Genomic DNA, 17,903 nt, shown 5'->3' on the forward strand with positions numbered 1-17,903 from the left:
CAGTTTTTACACAAAGCACATGTGTGTACTGCAGATGTTCTATAAGTCTGTGGTGTCTAGTGTCATTTTCTATGCAGCGGTCTGTTGGGGAGGTAGCATGAAGGTGGCAGAGAGAAATAAACTGGACAAACTAATCAGGAGGGCTGGCTCTGTACTTGGCATGGAGCTGGACCCAGGTCACGTTGTTGTTGAGAGAAGGATGCTGTCACAACCCTTCACAGTGTGCTGGTTAATCAGGAGAGCACATTCAGCTGGAGACTGACCACTGATCGAGTGTTAGGAGATCTTTCATCCCTGTGGCAATCAAACTGTACAGTTCCTCTCTTTAAGTGTTGGGACATTTTTATGCGCAATTTCATTTTGTGTGTGTGTGTGTGTGTTCTCCATCTTCATCTTCACAACCTTTCAGCTCTGACTTATATAAACGGTTTATAATGACACTGGTCACTCAGATGAAGATATTTTCCCTCCTCATCTGGTTCCTTTCGAGGTTCTTCCTCATATCACCATCTCCTCTGCCTCACTCTTCAGAGACACTTCTAGAAATTTCTGCCTGAACATTTAGAACACCATCATCCAGCTTTCAGATCTATGCTACTGTATTTGGCTCATATTGTACACGCCACAAGAGGGCACCACGACGCTGTGCGGAAATGACGCGATGCTTTGCTTTTTGACCAATCAGAAAGCCGGCAGCGCGCAGTTCGAATGTCAACGTCCCCCTGAGAGGAAAACACAGCGACGGAGGTGAAGCTACAGTGAGTTTCCCGTTAGTTTTCCGAGTAATAATGTCAAAATTTCTTTAAGCTATCAGTTAATAATAAACCAAACTCGCGTGCTGTGTAGTTCTAGACCCCTGTGAGGTGACGGCTATGTTCAGATTCTTAGCTATTTCGCAGAGGAGGTGTTAGCATGAGGCTAGCGGTTACCTCTCTAACGCTTTTCTTCTCGTCTCTCAGCCATGGCTCTGCAGTTTAACCTTACTCAGCTCCAGGATTTAATCTGTACCGATTTCATTCAACTGCATCACAATGGATTATTAAAGACATTATATTTAAACAAAATATCCGAGTTTAATTAGAGTTTTCAAATCAATTCACGTCAACAGAGGCTGGCCACAATACGGGTAGATTCACTACGACAATAACACACCGCTTTTCGTGCATGAGAATAAAAGGGCATTTTTTAGGCAAATTCCACAAAATAATATCTATCTATCTATCTCTCTCTCTCTCTCTCTCTCTCTCTCTCTATATATATATATATATATATATATATATCTTCTAAAATAAAGAGTCAGAGCATGATTAACGTCTTACAGTCAGTTAGTTTTGTGTAGTTCGCTGGTAATGGAGAGTGTTCTCATATTTAATAATAATATAATATATGCAAATAAAATTGGACAAACTTTTTAACACCACACACTCCAGGAGAAATGGAGGTGTGTAAATATGTAAAATAATAATAATCAAATGGATATTACACTTCATGTACCTGTAAGGTTTGTTTTGAAAGCAGAAATGTATTATTTCGGTATGCAAACGAGCTTCATTTACATTCTGAATAAATCCCTTGATTCAGTCTGTGGTTCAAGTTAATGTGTTTATTTCACTGTCTGATAAACAACATTCCGGGGAATTTTTTCTGTGGCATTCCTGCTGATTAGAGACGTGGATGAACATCTAGTCTCAGAAGGTTCTGTTAACTGAAAAGGGAAAAGAAAATACTTTAATAGTAATATTCTAATGAATTTGAGGTAATGAAGGTTATTGTTTGTGTTGATTCCTCTCCCCAGTAAAGCCCAGTGAGCCATGGTTCGCGAGCGGGTCGTCCAGAAGAAGTCGTTCCAGCAGAGTCTGGATGATATTAAGGAGAAGATGAAGGAAAAGCGGAGCAAGCGTCTGGCGAGCGCATGTGCTGCGAGTCGAGGACTCACCAAGCTGAAGAACACGGGTGAGTCCGTCGAGATCCTTCCTGAAACACAATATGTTTCTGTTGAAGAGTTTGGGTCAGGTTTACTGACTCGGGTCGCCAGTGTGATTCTTTGGTGCTGAGTAATGGTGATTTTTTTTCTCCTCTTTGCTCAAATCTCAGTGATGAAGTTCGGCTCTTACTGAAAACAGTTGGCTTCTTTTCTCTCACATTCACTTATTTTTGGCTTCATTTTAACCCAGGAGCAAACACTGATCTGGCTCCGGTGTTGATTCGGCTGGTTAGAGATGTGTGAGCTGACAGGATGTGGTGATGGTGTTGATGGTGGTGTTAGAATGAAAGCTTTGGAAGATGATCTGTTTGAGCAGAACATATGGAGGAGAAGCAGTTGAGAGAGTTGGACAGACTAAAGCACTGCTGCATCACTCTGACCAGTTTGGGGATGAGAGGCCTTTTTTTTTTTTTTAAATGAGAGGTCAGAAATCTGGAGTAGATCTAGTAGTTTTAGTAGAACGATACCTAACTCCCACGGCTCAACAGGTAGTTGAATGGCATTGTGGGTGGATTTTTCCCCCTGTTGCTTTAATTCTATTAGAATGCAGAGCGATAGCTCAAATGATCAGAAGTGACATGTTTAGCCCCTCACTGTGTGTTTCTGCGTGTTCCTGGGTGCTCCTGCGTGTTCCTGGGTGCTCCTGCGTGTTCCTGGGTGCTCCTGCGTGTTCCTGGGTGCTCCTGCGTGTTCCTGCACAGCAACAGTGAAGCCATTTGTGCTGAAGAGTGTACAGGTGAATAACAAAGCGCTGGCCCTGGCTCTGCAGGCAGAGAGAGAGAAAGTACGGCAAGCCCAGGGGGTCATTCTGCAGCTGAAGAGAGAACGACAGGCGCTCATTTTCCACTTGCTGATGATGAAGAGGGCTCTAAGTGAAAGGGGCGTGGTCAGAAGTGAACAGGTGAGTTAGCTGATGGTGCAGCCAATGAGTTTTTAAAATGAATAAAATTGTCACCCTGTAGTCTTCATCCACCTGATTTTTATTTCTTGCCGTGTGCGTAATGTTTTAACTTTTGTTGATGTTTTTAATTTTTTTCCTTCATGATTTCTCCTGTAATGTGTGAAAGACATCGTCTGCAGACGAGCCAGTGTTAGACGTTGTACAGCTGACCAGCCCCAGGTAATAATGCTGTACCTGAGTGTGAGATCTGTTAATAAAGTATTTGAAGTCCTGGAGGCTTGAGTGCAGCTGCCTCACAGGGATGCAGTTTAAAGCTGTTGAGTTTTCATATATAAAGTGTGTTCTGTTGCCGTGGTTCAGGGGCGTGGCACAGGCTGGAGATTTCACTCAGGAAGGGGAGCTCCGCCCGCTCGAGTCTCTCACACAACAGAATGAAGGTAAGCAATGAATGGACTCAGAGTTGTTTTAGGCAGGTGTGAACAGAGGCCACGCCTCTTCCACCTTTGACCTGTGCTGTGTTTCTCTTGTAGGATCCAGTAATAGTGAGGCCTCTTTGCCTCCCACCGTTGGAATGCGTCGGCGGCGAGATGGGCGGAGGCGCTCTGAGCGGAGGCGGAGCTCACTGTTTAACTCCACCTCTGTGGATAGTTGTGTAAACGAAGAGGTGGAACCTCAGAGCTCTGAGGTGGCCGAGCATCCTCAGCTCCACCTTGTCCCATGCGTCACTGAACACATTAACGCTGTTCCAGAAGACTCGGAGCATGAAGCTCCTACCGAGAACACCAAGGATCAAAGGTCACTCCTGACCGATTCGGTGGATCTGTCCAAGGCAGCGCTGGACTCTGAGCATGCTGACCTGGCAGCAGTGCAGCACTCGACCCCGGAGCCACCGCAGCGCTGTGCATCTAGACAGACGAAGAGGAAAGCCGCTCAGTCAGCTACCAAACCGGAGCGAGGTCGCAAGGTGGAGCGTGCACCGCTGAAGAAGCCCTGGGAGGTGATGATTATGATGATGATTAGGGCTGAAACGATTCCTCAAGTAACTCGAGTAATTCGAATACAAAAAATCATCGAGGCAAATTAGTTGCCTCGAAGCTTGGTTTAGTCCATTTACTGTAACTACACACAGAGAAGATTCAGGCCAAAGAAAACGGCAGAAAGTTTTCAAAGTTTGGGATCATTTCAAACTAAAACAGACAGAAACCTCTGTAGAGTGTGATTACTATAAGACTGAACTGGTGCACCACAACACTACAGGTTCCATACTGCAATTCAATCTATCTCAACCGCGGTGAAGTTAGTGTGATATTTGGACATTAGACATTCGGAAGCGGTATTTTAGAGACCATCGACAAATAAAAATCAGTGAAAACATATTTTGGGATAACGAGGTGTAGCTCCTGGGGATTTCCAATTAGATTATTGGTACTAGTTGTGGGTCACATGGCATATGTATATTTAAGAAGAAATTAGAATAACTGGGGCACGGTGCCAGGTAAGTAACAAGTACCACATTTCAGTTGTACAGAAATTTGTTGACGGTCCCTAAAATACCGCTTCCGAATGTCTGTCTAATGTCCGAATATCAGACTAACTTCACCGTGTTAATATCTCATTCACACACAGTCCCCGCTTTAAGTTTAGCTTAAAACAGTATGAACATTTGCACTTAGCTTAAATCAATATGATTGCTAGTTGAAATTAAGGCCGGTATAAATGTATGTGGATTTTGGCTACATGTAGTGACTATTTAAGACCGTAAATCAGTATGGTGGCTAGTTATGATGTCCCTAATTTAGCTAAGTTTTGTAAAAGTCTAAGCGTCATTCATTTTTATAGCCTCACACTCTGTCACACACACACACACCCCAGTATGTAGAGACATTTAAGAGGGTTTGTTCTCCAAATGTCAAATTTTCAAAGTCTAATTTCATGTTACAGAAAAAATGTGTTAAGAGATTTGATGTGTATGGACCTTGTCTTGTTTACTTCCTGTCCACTAATTTTTGCCTCTTACAAAAACCACAAAGTCTTCCAGGAGGACAGTAAAGGTTTATGTGCTGCTTGAGCTGTAGTTACACTGAAACGTCCAACATTTGCACAACATAAATGCAATGTTTAGGTATTATTATTATGTTTTAGGTTGTACTATTTTTTACCTTCTTTTGAAGTGAAGTTTTATTTATTTATATATTTGTATTTGCATTTTGAATGTCACTTAAATGCAGTAATGGGTTTAGATTTTATTTAAATTTTTCTAAATAGGAAACAACTTAGTTGTTCATTTTAAGAGACCTGTCTTATTTTCTCTTCCATATTTAGTATTCCTCTTTAATAAAGAAAAAGTATTTCTTATCCGATTAATCGATGGAATAATCGGTAGAATATTCGATTACTAATATAATCGATAGCTGCAGCCCTGATGATGATAATATATAAAGTGTTATGTGTACATGAAATCCTCATAGAGTTATGATATCCTTAAATATTCTGCTTCTTCCTGCTGTAGAAGCCGCGTGCTCGCTCTAAGAGTCGCACGGCCACGGCCGGTTCTGTTCCCGCTACCAGTGACCGGTTAAACTCCTCCCTCGGCAGCAACGACACGTTCGACTTTGACTGCGAAGAGGCTGTACACATCACGCCTTTCAGAGGAGGAGTCAAAGCCTCAGAAGCTCTGCCCTCTCCGATAACCATGCCTTCTCCTGTTGCTCCACCCCCTCCTGCCCCAGCAGACGACGCCCCCAGCTCTTCAGAAGCAGAGCAGGACGCAGACGACAGCCCGTACGTTCCAGACAGGAAGTTCAGACGAACTCGGGGTCCTCCACCACGTCGCACCCGCTCCAAGAGGAGGTCGGCTCAGACGAGAGGGAAGGAGAACACTGGGCCTAAGCAGAACCGCACAGTTCCAGGGCTCTCTGGTGAGCTAGCAGATCTTTAGATGTGTTTTGTTGTACGTTGCCTTTAGGCTGCTCAAGTATTAAAATAAGTTCTGTTTTTTATTTATTTATTTTTTTTTTAAATACAGAAAACATCAAAACCTGTGCTGCAGCTGCAGACGTCACTCTGTCAATCGATGCAGGACTACAGCTCCCACAATCCCCTGCTGCAGACCTGCAGCTCCCAGAGTCTCTGTCATGTACACCTGCTGAGAAGAGCAACCAGTCAACTCCAGGCCAAGAGTGTCCTGAAGGTGACGTGTGTGTGTGTGTGTGTGTGTGTGTGTGTGTGTGTGTGTGAATGCTCACCATCATGCTGCTTTGCTGGATTTGTGAAATGTTGTTTAACCTGGTGCCATTTTCCCTTTTTCCAGACACTTTGTTTGGAAAAGAGAAGGTGACTCCACCACCTGACGTCCCTGCTGCAGAGGCGGGGCTTATGATGATTGATGGTCCTTTATTTGACTTGATAAACCACCAGAACCAATCATCAGAGCAGGAGAACAACATGGCTATGGTGATGCACAAGTCAAGGAGAAAAAAGGGTAATGTCCTGTACTCTTCTGTGTTGACCTGTGAGCACTGACCCGCTCCTCACCTTCACACATCCTCTGACTATCCTGTGGTGTTATGGGGTTTTATTTATTTATTTATTTTATTTTTTGTTTTTTTTTGCACTTTTGGTTCTTTTGGATAACATTTTCCTTCGTGCACATTGTGTTCCTGCAGGTGGTCTCGTTGTTCGCTCCTGTCTGGGCTTGGCTTTGAGTGACGTGACAAATCTCTCCCCTGCAGCCTATCAGGTGCCTCTGCCGGGTCGAGACTCCACCCCCAGTCACTGTCGCAAGAGACGTTGCACGAGCATCGTGAGCTACAAGGAGCCGTCGATCAGCTCGTAAGCCCCGCCTCTGTATTGAAATATCCCACATATTGTCTGTTTTTCGTTTTTTTTCTCACACATTTTAATTCTTTTCTTTCAGGAAGCTGCGGCGTGGAGACAAGTTCACAGACACACGTTTCCTGCGCTCACCCATCTTCAAGCAGAAGTCTCGCCGCTCTCTTAAAGCCATGGAGAAGTACAACGAGTCGTTCGTAGGCTGTCTCTGAACATTCCATCCTTCGCTCCTCCTCGTCCTCCTGCATTACAACTTTGAGATCATCTGTACCATGTAAATATGAAAGTGTGTTTTAAATGTGTTTTAATGGCAAACCATGTAAAATAAAGTTGGTTTCTTTTAACAAATAACACTCTGAAAGATGTCTGCTACTTAAAAAAAAAAAAAAAAACTTTCATTAGTTCAGGGTGCTTTTTTCAGCTTTAAGAGCAGCAATAAACAGAGCATTGTGATTCATAGTGGTTAAAAAAAATGAAATCATAATTCATTTCTTGTAGCTTTTACTCATAAAGATAAGAATGATACACACACACAGAGTTATTATGGTAAGCAACACAGTTAGAATTGTAATAACAAATAAAATTATTAAAGAGCTCTGTCTGAGTGTCTACATAAATGATAGATAGATAGATAGATAGATAGATAGATAGATAGATAGATAGATAGATAGATAGATAGATCGATCACATTTAACATGTTAGTATTTCCCAACTGTGTAATCTTCCATATGAAGTAAATGATTGTGCTCTTATAAAAAAAATAGATAAACAGAAAACATAAAAATGGATAAAAACCTTAATTAATTACTGTCATTTGATTTAAAGTCCTGATCTTCAATCCATCATACAAAATGTTCAGCCTGAAACTCGGGAAACCTGAGAAGTTTTTGTCTCAGTGCAGTAAAAGCTTTTGGAGTGCTTTGATTTCTGCTAATGGTATTTTAATTCCAGATTTATAAAAGTTCTGGGCTCGTCCGGGATTTGAACCCGGGACCTCTCGCACCCTAAGCGAGAATCATACCCCTAGACCAACGAGCCGGTAGGGGAAAAGTAAGGAGTTTATCATCACAGTTTGCCACGTCTACATTCCCTCTGCCCGAAATTATGAAATGATTCCGTTATATGTGAAGTGTTTTTGGCGCCATCTGGTGTTTAGAAAATGAAATTTGACAAATGTCATTCTTTTACCTGGTCTTTTCACAAAACACACTGAATTTAGAGCATTCTTCACAGTGCTTTTAGGTTCGGATGAAAATGATAAAATTAATTTAAAAATTCCTAGTCAGTATCCAAGCCTTAAGCATCCTTCAATATGTTGCCTGTTCAGCCAAACAAATGAAAAATATAATGTTGATAATCTCTCACAAACAAAAGAAGTGCGACATAATAGCAATAAAAAAGAGAAGGAGGATGTAACTATACATATGAATATGACAATATTAGTATTTCTATATGATAATGGTTGCTGATTGGAAGGAAGCATGATAGGTACAGCATACATACATTTGCGAAACAGTTTGAATAAAGCAAATAATTATGGGTTATAAATTAACATATTGATCACTGAGGAGAGCAGAACTCTGACACTTTCATTCTCATGTTATGAATGTTAAACTTGTAGACTAACACACACGTACCTTTTGTAGAACTGAGTTAATGTATTGTGTTGTTTAATTTTACTCTACGTTGGGAAGCACCAGGGTTCTGGAGGAACGTTGTTTAATTTCACTGTGTACTGCATCACCTTTCAGTGGTTGACATGACAATAAAAGCCTTTTGACTTGATTAATGATGTCATGTGTATGAGAGATTTATAAAAGCTCGGGCTCGTCCGGGATTTGAACCCGGGACCTCTCGCACCCTAAGCGAGAATCATACCCCTAGACCAACGAGCCATGGTGTAAAGGTTTGGGAAGTTCACCTCATAATTTATCTGCCACGTCTGCGTGTGTCTCGCGGAGAAATTTGTGGAGTTTCAGTAAAGTGCGGTGTGTTTCTGGCGCCATCTTCTGGTGATAAATGGGGAACTGCTAATCCGTTGATTTAATTCATCTATTCTAAAAACAGGCTACTTTATGAACAAGCCCCCCCCCCCAAAAATGCAAGCATGTTGAACACACAGAGCACGTGGACACGTAAATAAATTACTGATAAGTAAATGTTCACACAATACAATGTTTTGGACAAATAAGATAAAAAAAATTTTAACAAATAAAATAAAAAAGCACATGTAGATTGCAAGGGGATTTCCTCAAGTCATTCTACATGTTTTTGTTAGGATTTACATTTATATTTACATTTTTGACATTTAGTAGACGCTCTTCTGGCATACAAAAGTGCTTAAAAGTCTGTATCAATGAATACATTAAGACTGGTTCAGTAGGTCACAGGCTGAGGAGTCCATCAGCATAAATACTGAGTTGGGTTTGTTTGTTTGTTTGTAAACAGGAAAAATAAGAGCTAGTTTAAGTGTTTCAGAAGATGTAGGTCTTCATCCATCGTTTGAAGACAGTCAGTGACTCGGCTGTTCGGACATCTAGGGGAAGTTCATTCTCTAAATAATCTCAAAATTTATACCCCACATTTAGAAAACACATGGGCTCGTCCGGGATTTGAACCCGGGACCTCTCGCACCCTAAGCGAGAATCATACCCCTAGACCAACGAGCCGTAACGTGAAGATTTGGGAAGTTCACCTCACAATTTATCTGCCACGTCTGCGTGTGTATCGCAGAGAAGTTTGTTGAGTTTCTGTAAAATGCGGTGTGTTTCTGGCGCCATCTTCTGGTGATAAATGGGGAACTGCTAATCCGTTGATTTAATTCATCTGTTCTGAAAACAAGCTGCTTTATGAACAAGTTTCCCCCAGAATGGACACGTAAATAAATTACTGATAAGTAAATGTTGACGTCTGTGTTTGTTTAATGTTGTTTAATACTGATTATGAACATGGAAAATATTTTCCTCTTCAACACAAAAAATCCACATAAGTGTTTCCGGAGATGTTTGTTTAATACACTTCTTATTGCATTTCATTATATCTGTGACTGTTTTTTTTTAATATTTATTGTGGTGTCTGTGAAATTAAAATGAAAGCACCTTAAAAGACTGAAAGACAGCAGCATGATTTGTACAGTGGACAGAAAAGTTTTACACATTCCTGTTATGATGTAAAATAAAAAAAGTAGATGAAACCAAGATGAATCATGTTACAATAAAAGTGAACAATGTTTTGGACACATAAGATAAGTCAAATGAAAACGAATTAAATAAGAAAAAGCATTTTTCCTGTAATTCGGCTCTCAGTTTTTTTTGGGTCTACAAACTTTACACTCTTCATTACAGAAAGTGCATCAGAGCTCTCAGATTGCTAGTGGATTTCCTCTACAAGTCATTCTACATGTTTTCGTTAGGATTTAGCTCTTTTTATTTAAAACATTTTTCACTTGAATTGTGTTGGTTACTGTTTCACATTAGATCTATGACTTGGTTTTATTCAGTGTCCCAACTCTCCATGAGACATTCATTCTGCAGAATATTCAGGTTGATGACCTATAGACTAATAATCTCTAAATTTATACCCCACATTTATAAAATAAATGGGCTCGTCCGGGATTTGAACCCGGGACCTCTCGCACCCTAAGCGAGAATCATACCCCTAGACCAACGAGCCACTAGAAAAGAACTTATGATTTTCACAATAAAATTTGCCACGTTTACATCTGGGGCCAGAAAAGTAAGGCGCTGTTGTAAAAAGCTGTGTCTCTGGCGCCATCTGGTGGTGAGAACTGGGGACCTGCAGAGCTTTCTGTTTTAATGAATATATTTTTTTATTAATAATTGTAATTAAATACGCTGCATCGTAAGAGCGTTTATTTTATTTATTTTGGTTTTTTTATGCAAGGAAGTTAAAATAAACAACACACAACGGAAACGTAAATAAATCGGATATTGTATTATTTCATGTTCAATGTTACAATTTTCTTTAGATTAATATGAGTGTACTATTCTGATTAAAAATTTAAACATATTGTAAAACACAGTGTCGGGCCGTGCGTTTCACACCTGGGCCTTCACTGGTGTCCTTCCTGAATTAATCCACCTCTATACCATGACGCCACGGCAATAGATACTAATCACCCGTTAAATAACAAAGTAAAAAAGAAATCAGTCTACAGTATTTCACACCTCACAAGGAATAGTCCATTATATTACGCTTACTTTTCTCAAAAATGACATTCTTGATGCAGCAAACTGCAATCTCCGGTGGACGCAGCATCCGAAATGAGACGCAGTGAATATAAAAACACTGTATATGGGCGGGTCACTGCCTCTGACTACTCCAATTACCCAATCAAAGGACGGGAAATTGCTGATGTAATCGTACGGCTGCTAGATGGCCCCAGTGACGCCAACTCGAAATCTGATTGGTTAATGGAACAATGTCATTGCCCCTTATTTTAAGATACAGGTAGTGGTGGCAAAAACGATTCTTTTTAAAAACTCGGGTTTCGTTGAGTCACTCACTGAAATGAATCGAGTCAGTGAATCCTTTTGAGTCAGTGATTGTTTTATAGCCCTCGTTTCCTGTACAAACTCTAATCTTGCTGGGAAATAGTTCTGGATTTTTTTTCACCCTATAGTAAAAAATAAATATCTTAAATAAGGAATAAAACAACCAAACTGAACAAAAATGCAAAATGTGCAAAAAAGTATAACTATATACATGAAGTGCTTTTCCTATAAATTGGCATTTAAGAATATCAGCTCACGCACTCTGGAGTTGCTGAGACTCAATGGAAGAGAATTCTCTCTCTCTCTCTCTCTCTCTCTCTCTCTCTCTCTCTCTCTCTTGTTACCCTGGCAGCAGCACATTTGTTGATTTGTTTCTTCCTAACTTCTTTTTTCTCTGATATGTTTAATAACTGCATTAATGTATAATATATAATGTTCTGTATTGTTTAATAAAAAAAGCACGGTAGCAGCTACAGGACAAATAAGAATGGGTTTAATTTAGACCTGGGACTCATGAATGAGTTCATATGCAGAATCAGATCATTTAACTCGGGTGGGTCATTTCTTCACCCTGGCGACACATGATGTCAGCCACTGTCTTCTCATAAATATACACAACTGGAAGCAGCGCAACCGAGAGAAAAGCTATGAAATGTAGAGAATAGACTATTGGGAATAATTTAATACACATTTATGGAAAAATATATTAAATATATTAAAATGCAAGTCAGTGATTCAGATCACTGCTGGCCTTGGTGACCCTGACGGTCCAACACTAATAAAACTATATAAATATATTTTAAATCTAATTAAAAAACAGAAAATTGTGTGTAAACTAAGTGAAGTTCATTAAACAGAGGTCAGAATCTAACGAAGTCTAACGACACTTGTGCGCATGCTCACAGCTGAGCGGAAGCAGTATCAGGCTGGACCGGAAGCTGCAGCGTTCTTTTTCTACGACGGTCAACCATCATGGTGAGTCTCTATAGATACGGAACACGAATTTCAGTAAAAGTTATAATATTTCACCCTTTTCCCTCACAGATCCACTTTAATCAGAGAGATTATAATGTAGTTAATGTGTTTTGTGATTATTTAAGAAGTGATTGCTGACGTTTTTAGAGAAATTTGGGATGTTTTAATGGGGTCTCGCGCGCAACGTGGTAGCTGGGGTTAGGCCGGGTGTGCTAAGCTAAGCAGCTAAACCGCTAAGATAACCAGCTAAACGAACAAGTAGCTAACTAATTAACTCACAAAGGTTACTAGTGAACACTCGTTATTTTATTTGTAAGTTAAGACATGTACCATGTCACAAATCTCATTAATCATGACTCGCAGGAGTTAGCATGGCTAACAGGTCTGTAATTCGGAAGTAGACTTCGTTTCCAAACATGAGAAATGTGTATATAAATCATTAAAAATCTAAATATGGACATGTCCAGGAATAAACTGACCCTCTGTGATCGTTTCTTCATCATCCTGTTCACATTAAAGCAGCTTTATATCCGAATCCGTTTATTGTTGTGGGTTTACATTTACACCGAGTTTACCTTCGTTTTATTTTCACATCAACATAAAAATCTCAGAATTCTGAGCAAGATTAATTTAGTAGAAAATACAGAGGACAATATTATCTGTGTAATAGTGCAGTATTGTATAGAAAGTGAACCAGTGCTGTGGTCAGTGCTCTGGTCAGTTATTTTTCTCCCAGATGACGTAAACACAAATCTTCTAGTTAACACCTTCACTAATCTTCCAGCTTTTCTCAGTATTTCATGTGTAATGATCTGTAATGAGCATGATTAGGGCAGGTGTTAGCTTTTAGCTTGATTCATTTTAGCTCCTTGATAAGGCAATCTTGTTTCTCGAGGAAAGGAGGAATAATAAAACACTCAGGGTTCAGCAGTTAGTAGAAAAGTAAGAAATAGAAATATTTTATATATTTTATTGAGTTTAAATTTTATTCGGCTGATGTTTCGCTGTTGTGCAGCGATACACACACACTGAACAGAGAAAGTATAACTGAGGGAAAAGCGTCTTTTTCCCCCATACACACTCACATCCGCAAGCTTTTTTCTTTTTCCTCAAACATGCTTATGTTGTGAAGTTGTCTGGATTACAGTGCATTGAGTCTGCTGCGTCTTTTTACCTTCTCTGTGAGTTTAATCTTTTCTCGTCTTCACCAGGTGTTCAAGCGCTTCGTCGAGATCGGCCGCGTCGCCTACGTCGCCTTCGGTCCCCATGAGGGCAAACTGGTGACCATCGTAGATGTGATCGATCAGAACAGGGTAAGAGCTGCAGTGTATTTACATGACCTCCGCTGCTTCTTGTGAAGCTCGCTCATGACCAGGTTCTGTGTCCATCCTGAATGTTGGAGTAGCAGATTATATAACCATGCGCTGTGGTGGTCTGGTGTTGCAGGCGCTGGTGGATGGACCCTGCACCGGTGTGAGGAGGCAGTCCATGCCCTTCAAGTGCATGCAGCTCACCGATTACGTCATCAAAGTTCCTCACGGGTACGACGACTTCACTGTCCACCTGCACTGAATCTTCATCATCTTTTAATGTAAAAGCTAAAGCAGCATTCAAAAGTTTGGTCCTGTAAAGCACTGTGACTGGAACAGATCAGGTTCCCTGTAATATTTGTAGTTTAAAGTTGTCATTTCAGATAAATTTTTTATAAAGTAAAGTAAAGTTTTATTGCACTTATTTATTCTTGCTGGCTCACTGTTTAAATCCAAACTCAGAGTGACGGTTTTTCTCTCCAAATTACTTTTCCCCTGGATTTGATCGTGTTTTGCCAGATTTCCATTCAGGACACGTTTTCTAATCATGTTACACTTTTAAATTAGGTTACTACATTTGTCTGCACCGTTTCTTATATTGCTCATGGATTATTTACAGCCTGTGACAGTTTGTCTTGCACAACAGCTTAATTTCTCTTAGTTCATTGAACCTGCATCACTGAGCTCGTTACAGACGGTCGATGAACTGGAGAATAAATCAGGGATGTCCAGTCTTATCCACATAGGGCCGGAGGTGTGATGCAGGTTTTTTTAAATCAAGCGGGAGACACCCCTGATTCCACCTGTTCAATCAACTGCTCTTGGCTTTCAGTAGACTCGGGTGTGACTTCTGCTCAGTGGGAATGAAAACCTGCACCACACTGGCCCTTTGTGGAGAAGGATGAGATGGACGCTCCTGAAATAAATCCTCGGGGTGTTGCGTGTTTGAACCAAAACTCTTCACGTGACGTCATTATAAAGTTCTGCTGTGTTTAGAGAGCTGAACCTAAAGGAAGAGTTCGTTTCTGTCGTTCACGTCTCTATCCTCCACAGCGCTCGTCAGAAGTTTGTGAGGCGCGCCTGGGAGAAAGCCGAGATCAGCCAGAAATGGGCAGAGAGCAGCTGGGCCAAGAAAATTGAAGCCAGGGAAAAGGTAAAGAAATCCATCAGACGTGCTGAGTCCTGAGCTAGATTAGATGAGGACAAACATATTCAATCATTAAACTGTCCTTCTGCATGGTTTTAACAGCGAGCCAAGATGACCGACTTCGACCGCTACAAGGTCATGAAGGCCAAGAAAATGGTAGGAGAACATGTTTAAACACAAATTTTTAAACACACCTGATTTTTGTTAAGAAAAAGGTCTTGTGATCAGTTCATACATCATAGGCTCAGTAATGGAAAGATTTTATTACCCACAGTGCACTGCATAGAAAGAAATAAAAATAGCCTTTATTTGTCACATACATTACTGCACAGCGAAATTCTTTCTTTGCATATCCCATCCTTGGAGGTTGGGGTCAGAGCACGTATGTATATGCTGTTAATATCATCTGACCACCTACATGTTTGTCTCTGCAGAGGAACAAGATCATCAAACACGAGGCCAAGAAACTCCAGAAAGCTGCAGCAGCCGCAGCAAAAAAGGCTTAAATTCTGTTCAATAAATGTGTTTGAGATGTTCAGCTGTTCTGTCCTGTCCTTTATTTCACTCAGAGATGTGAGTCACCCTGTTCTGATCACGTGTAATGTTTGAGTTTATTCACAGAATAGGAAATATGAAATGTAGACAATTCCACTCTAATGTGTTTGTGAGCAGAACTTCAGGAAAGTGTTGTTCAGGCTGCTGAGGAAACAGTACAGAGTAATAAAAAGACAAGTTTCAAAATATAAAGCACATTGTCACAGTAATTATCTTTACATTTATCATTTATTGGATCAGGACGATTAAGACTGTAACTGAGCTACAATACTCTAAAATGTACAATATATAATACATTAGATACAATCTAATATAGAGTAGTGAGGGAATATATAGTGACATGCTAACTACACTATATATTACACTGGTGTGTAGTATAATTATATATATATAATTAGTAGTAAAATATAGTGCTTTATGTAATAGAGTAGTGATAGTGTGTGTGTATATAAAGTAAAATAGTGTATATACAGAAAACTAGTGTATAATGTATGGTGATATTTAGTGTAATAGTAATACATGTAAATTTATAAAATATAAAAATAGATAATTATATAAAAAAGTAAATAAATATATTCATACACTATATTGCCAAAAGTATTCTCTCACCTGCCTTGACTCGCATATGAACTTAAGTGACATCCCATTCCTAATCCATAGGGTTCAATATGACGTCGGTCCACCCTTTGCAGCTATAACAGCTTCAACTCTTCTGGGAAGGCTGTCCACAAGGTTTAGGAGTGTGTTTATGGGAATTTTTGACCATTCTTCCAGAAGCGCATTTGTGAGGTCACACACTGATGTTGGACGAGAAGGCCTGGCTCTCAGTCTCCGCTCTAATTCATCCCAAAGGTGTTCTATCGGGTTGAGGTCAGGACTCTGTGCAGGCCAGTCAAGTTCATCCACACCAGACTCTGTCATCCATGTCTTTATGGACCTTGCTTTGGTCACTGGTGCACAGTCATGTTGGAAGAGGAAGGGGCCAGCTCAAACTGTTCCCACAAAGTTGGGAGCATGGAATTGTCCAAAATGTCTTGGTATGCTGAAGCATTCAGAGTTCCTTTCACTGGAACTAAGGGGCCAAGCCCAGCTCCTGAAAAACAACCCCACACCATAATCCCCTCCACCAAACTTTACACTTGGCACAATGCAGTCAGACAAGTACCGTTCTCCTGGCAACCGCCAAACCCAGACTTCGTCCATCAGATTGCCAGATGGAGAAGCGCGATTCGTCCCTCCAGAGAACGCGTCTCCACTGCTCTAGAGTCCAGTGGCGGCGTGCTTTACACCACTGCATCCGACGCTTTGCATTGCACTTGGTGATGTATGGCTTGGATGCAGCTGCTCGGCCATGGAAACCCATTCCATGAAGCTCTCTGCGCACTGTTCTTGAGCTAATCTGAAGGCCACATGAAGTTTGGAGGTCTGTAGCGATGGACTCTGCAGAAAGTTGGCGACCTCTTCGCACTATGCGCCTCAGCATCCGCTGACCCCGCTCCGTCAGTTTACGTGGCCTACCACTTCGTGGCTGAGTTGCTGTCGTTCCCAAACACTTCCACGTTCTTATAATACAGCTGACAGTTGACTGTGGAATATTTAGGAGCGAGGAAATTTCACGACTGGATTTGTTGCACAGGTGGCATCCTATCACAGTTCCACGCTGGAATTCACTGAGCTCCTGAGAGCGACCCATTCTTTCACAAATGTTTGTAAAAACAGTCTGCATGCCTAGGTGCTTGATTTTATACACCTGTGGCCATGGAAGTGATTGGAACACCTGATTCTGATTATTTGGATGGGTGAGCGAATACTTTTGGCAATATAGTGTAGATAGACAGAGCCCAGAGTAGCATAACCCCTCCTTTCACATCTCCCAGAGCCCCAGTTGGGACAGAGAGGACTTTCTCTCTCTTTTTTTCTCTCTGCTGGACTTTACAGTTCCACCAGGAAGAAGCCCCCAAAACCAGGGAGAGTCTCAAACCGTGAATCTGAGACAAGCAGAGACCCTTAACCTGCTGAGCCGTCAGAGCCGACGGACGTCTAGGGGTTTATCTTTCTTATTACACCTCCATCACCTGTGAGAGAACAGAGTACGTTATAAATAAACACTTTATATAAGTCTTACTTCACCCAAAGCAGGACTCGAACCTGCACTCTGCTCCTGTGTCGAGAGTAACAGCCTGAGATACACAGCACCTTCTTCTCATTTGTGTTACTCCTTCGATTAATTCATTATAAGCAAACAACACTTCAGACACTAAAGCAGGACCTGGACCTGGACTCTCCTGCTGAAAGAGGTAGAAGTTTGATACTCTGAGTCAATGGAGCTGCACAAAGTCTTTTAGAGATTAGTTCACCCTTATACAATATTTAACTAAAATAATTAATTCATTTAAAATAATAAAGACACCATTAACAGAACCTGGTCGTCAGTACAGAGGTAAAACACTGGGTTCTGGACAAAATCAATTCAGATTTGCATCACGTATATAAAACAATTTAGACTTTAATAAGCAACTTTTACAGTGTCGTGTAAAAATCTATTTCTGCACAATGTCCCCACAAGGCTGTGTACATCTATCACTAAACACAAGCATCATAATTCTCACTAAAGATGTAAAGAAGATTTTAATAGCTGGTTATTTATGAAGAAGAGACAGAGCTCTAAATAACAGTCCTAGATTTC

The 17,903-nt window shown here is 40.8% G+C and overlaps 3 protein-coding genes and 4 non-coding genes across 9 annotated transcripts in view; 3 read left to right on the forward strand and 4 right to left on the reverse strand.

Annotated features, from left to right (window-relative positions):
- The first annotated feature begins 704 nt into the window (after positions 1-704).
- Positions 705-7,067, forward strand: sgo1 (shugoshin 1). Of its 2 annotated transcripts, none has more exons than XM_058404296.1 (11): positions 705-758; positions 1,796-1,953; positions 2,686-2,885; positions 3,052-3,104; positions 3,246-3,322; positions 3,416-3,882; positions 5,395-5,803; positions 5,911-6,075; positions 6,196-6,366; positions 6,551-6,716; positions 6,802-7,067. In XM_058404296.1, the coding sequence occupies exons 2-11, from the start codon at positions 1,812-1,814 to the stop codon at positions 6,926-6,928; spliced, it is 1,977 nt and encodes a 658-aa protein (XP_058260279.1). In that variant the 5' UTR covers positions 705-758; positions 1,796-1,811; the 3' UTR covers positions 6,929-7,067. The 2 variants fall into 2 exon arrangements, with proteins under 2 accessions (XP_058260279.1, XP_058260288.1); XM_058404305.1 differs by having other exon boundaries at positions 2,692-2,885.
- Positions 7,068-7,682: 615 nt separating this feature from the next.
- On the reverse strand, positions 7,683-7,754 carry trnap-agg (transfer RNA proline (anticodon AGG)). Its single transcript has one exon. It is a non-coding gene; the product is annotated as a tRNA-Pro (tRNA).
- Positions 7,755-8,539: 785 nt separating this feature from the next.
- Positions 8,540-8,611, reverse strand: trnap-agg (transfer RNA proline (anticodon AGG)). Its single transcript has one exon. It is a non-coding gene; the product is annotated as a tRNA-Pro (tRNA).
- Positions 8,612-9,313: 702 nt separating this feature from the next.
- Positions 9,314-9,385, reverse strand: trnap-agg (transfer RNA proline (anticodon AGG)). Its single transcript has one exon. It is a non-coding gene; the product is annotated as a tRNA-Pro (tRNA).
- Positions 9,386-10,316: 931 nt separating this feature from the next.
- Positions 10,317-10,388, reverse strand: trnap-agg (transfer RNA proline (anticodon AGG)). Its single transcript has one exon. It is a non-coding gene; the product is annotated as a tRNA-Pro (tRNA).
- Positions 10,389-12,150: 1,762 nt separating this feature from the next.
- On the forward strand, positions 12,151-15,200 carry rpl14 (ribosomal protein L14). Its single transcript, XM_058403837.1, has 6 exons — positions 12,151-12,205; positions 13,417-13,518; positions 13,652-13,746; positions 14,569-14,668; positions 14,765-14,818; positions 15,097-15,200. Exons 1-6 carry the CDS (start codon positions 12,203-12,205, stop codon positions 15,166-15,168), a joined length of 426 nt encoding a protein of 141 aa, XP_058259820.1. The 5' UTR covers positions 12,151-12,202; the 3' UTR covers positions 15,169-15,200.
- Positions 15,201-16,815: 1,615 nt separating this feature from the next.
- LOC131370769 (1-acylglycerol-3-phosphate O-acyltransferase ABHD5) overlaps positions 16,816-17,903 on the forward strand; it is a 17,700-nt gene continuing 16,612 nt past the window's right edge. The window contains exon 1 of one of the 2 annotated variants that reach the window (XM_058418281.1): positions 16,816-17,903. This exon is cut by the window's right edge and continues 243 nt beyond it. The gene's annotated coding sequence lies outside the window, so the exon portion shown is untranslated. The other variant, XM_058418272.1, reaches the window with a different exon arrangement.

Source organism: Hemibagrus wyckioides, linkage group LG02 (assembly GCF_019097595.1).
Source record: "Hemibagrus wyckioides isolate EC202008001 linkage group LG02, SWU_Hwy_1.0, whole genome shotgun sequence".
NCBI classification, from domain to species: domain Eukaryota; kingdom Metazoa; phylum Chordata; class Actinopteri; order Siluriformes; family Bagridae; genus Hemibagrus; species Hemibagrus wyckioides.

Coding starts and splice junctions, on each gene's coding strand:
- rpl14 (XM_058403837.1), top strand. Junction 14,669..14,764: donor AAATTGAAGCCAGGGAAAAG/GTAAAGAAATCC, acceptor TGGTTTTAACAG/CGAGCCAAGATGACCGACTT. Junction 14,819..15,096: donor TCATGAAGGCCAAGAAAATG/GTAGGAGAACAT, acceptor TTGTCTCTGCAG/AGGAACAAGATCATCAAACA.
- sgo1 (XM_058404296.1), top strand. CDS start 1,812: ATGGTTCGCGAGCGGGTCGTCCAGAAGAAGTCGTTCCAGCAGAGTCTG. Junction 2,886..3,051: donor GCGTGGTCAGAAGTGAACAG/GTGAGTTAGCTG, acceptor AATGTGTGAAAG/ACATCGTCTGCAGACGAGCC. Junction 6,367..6,550: donor CAAGTCAAGGAGAAAAAAGG/GTAATGTCCTGT, acceptor GTGTTCCTGCAG/GTGGTCTCGTTGTTCGCTCC.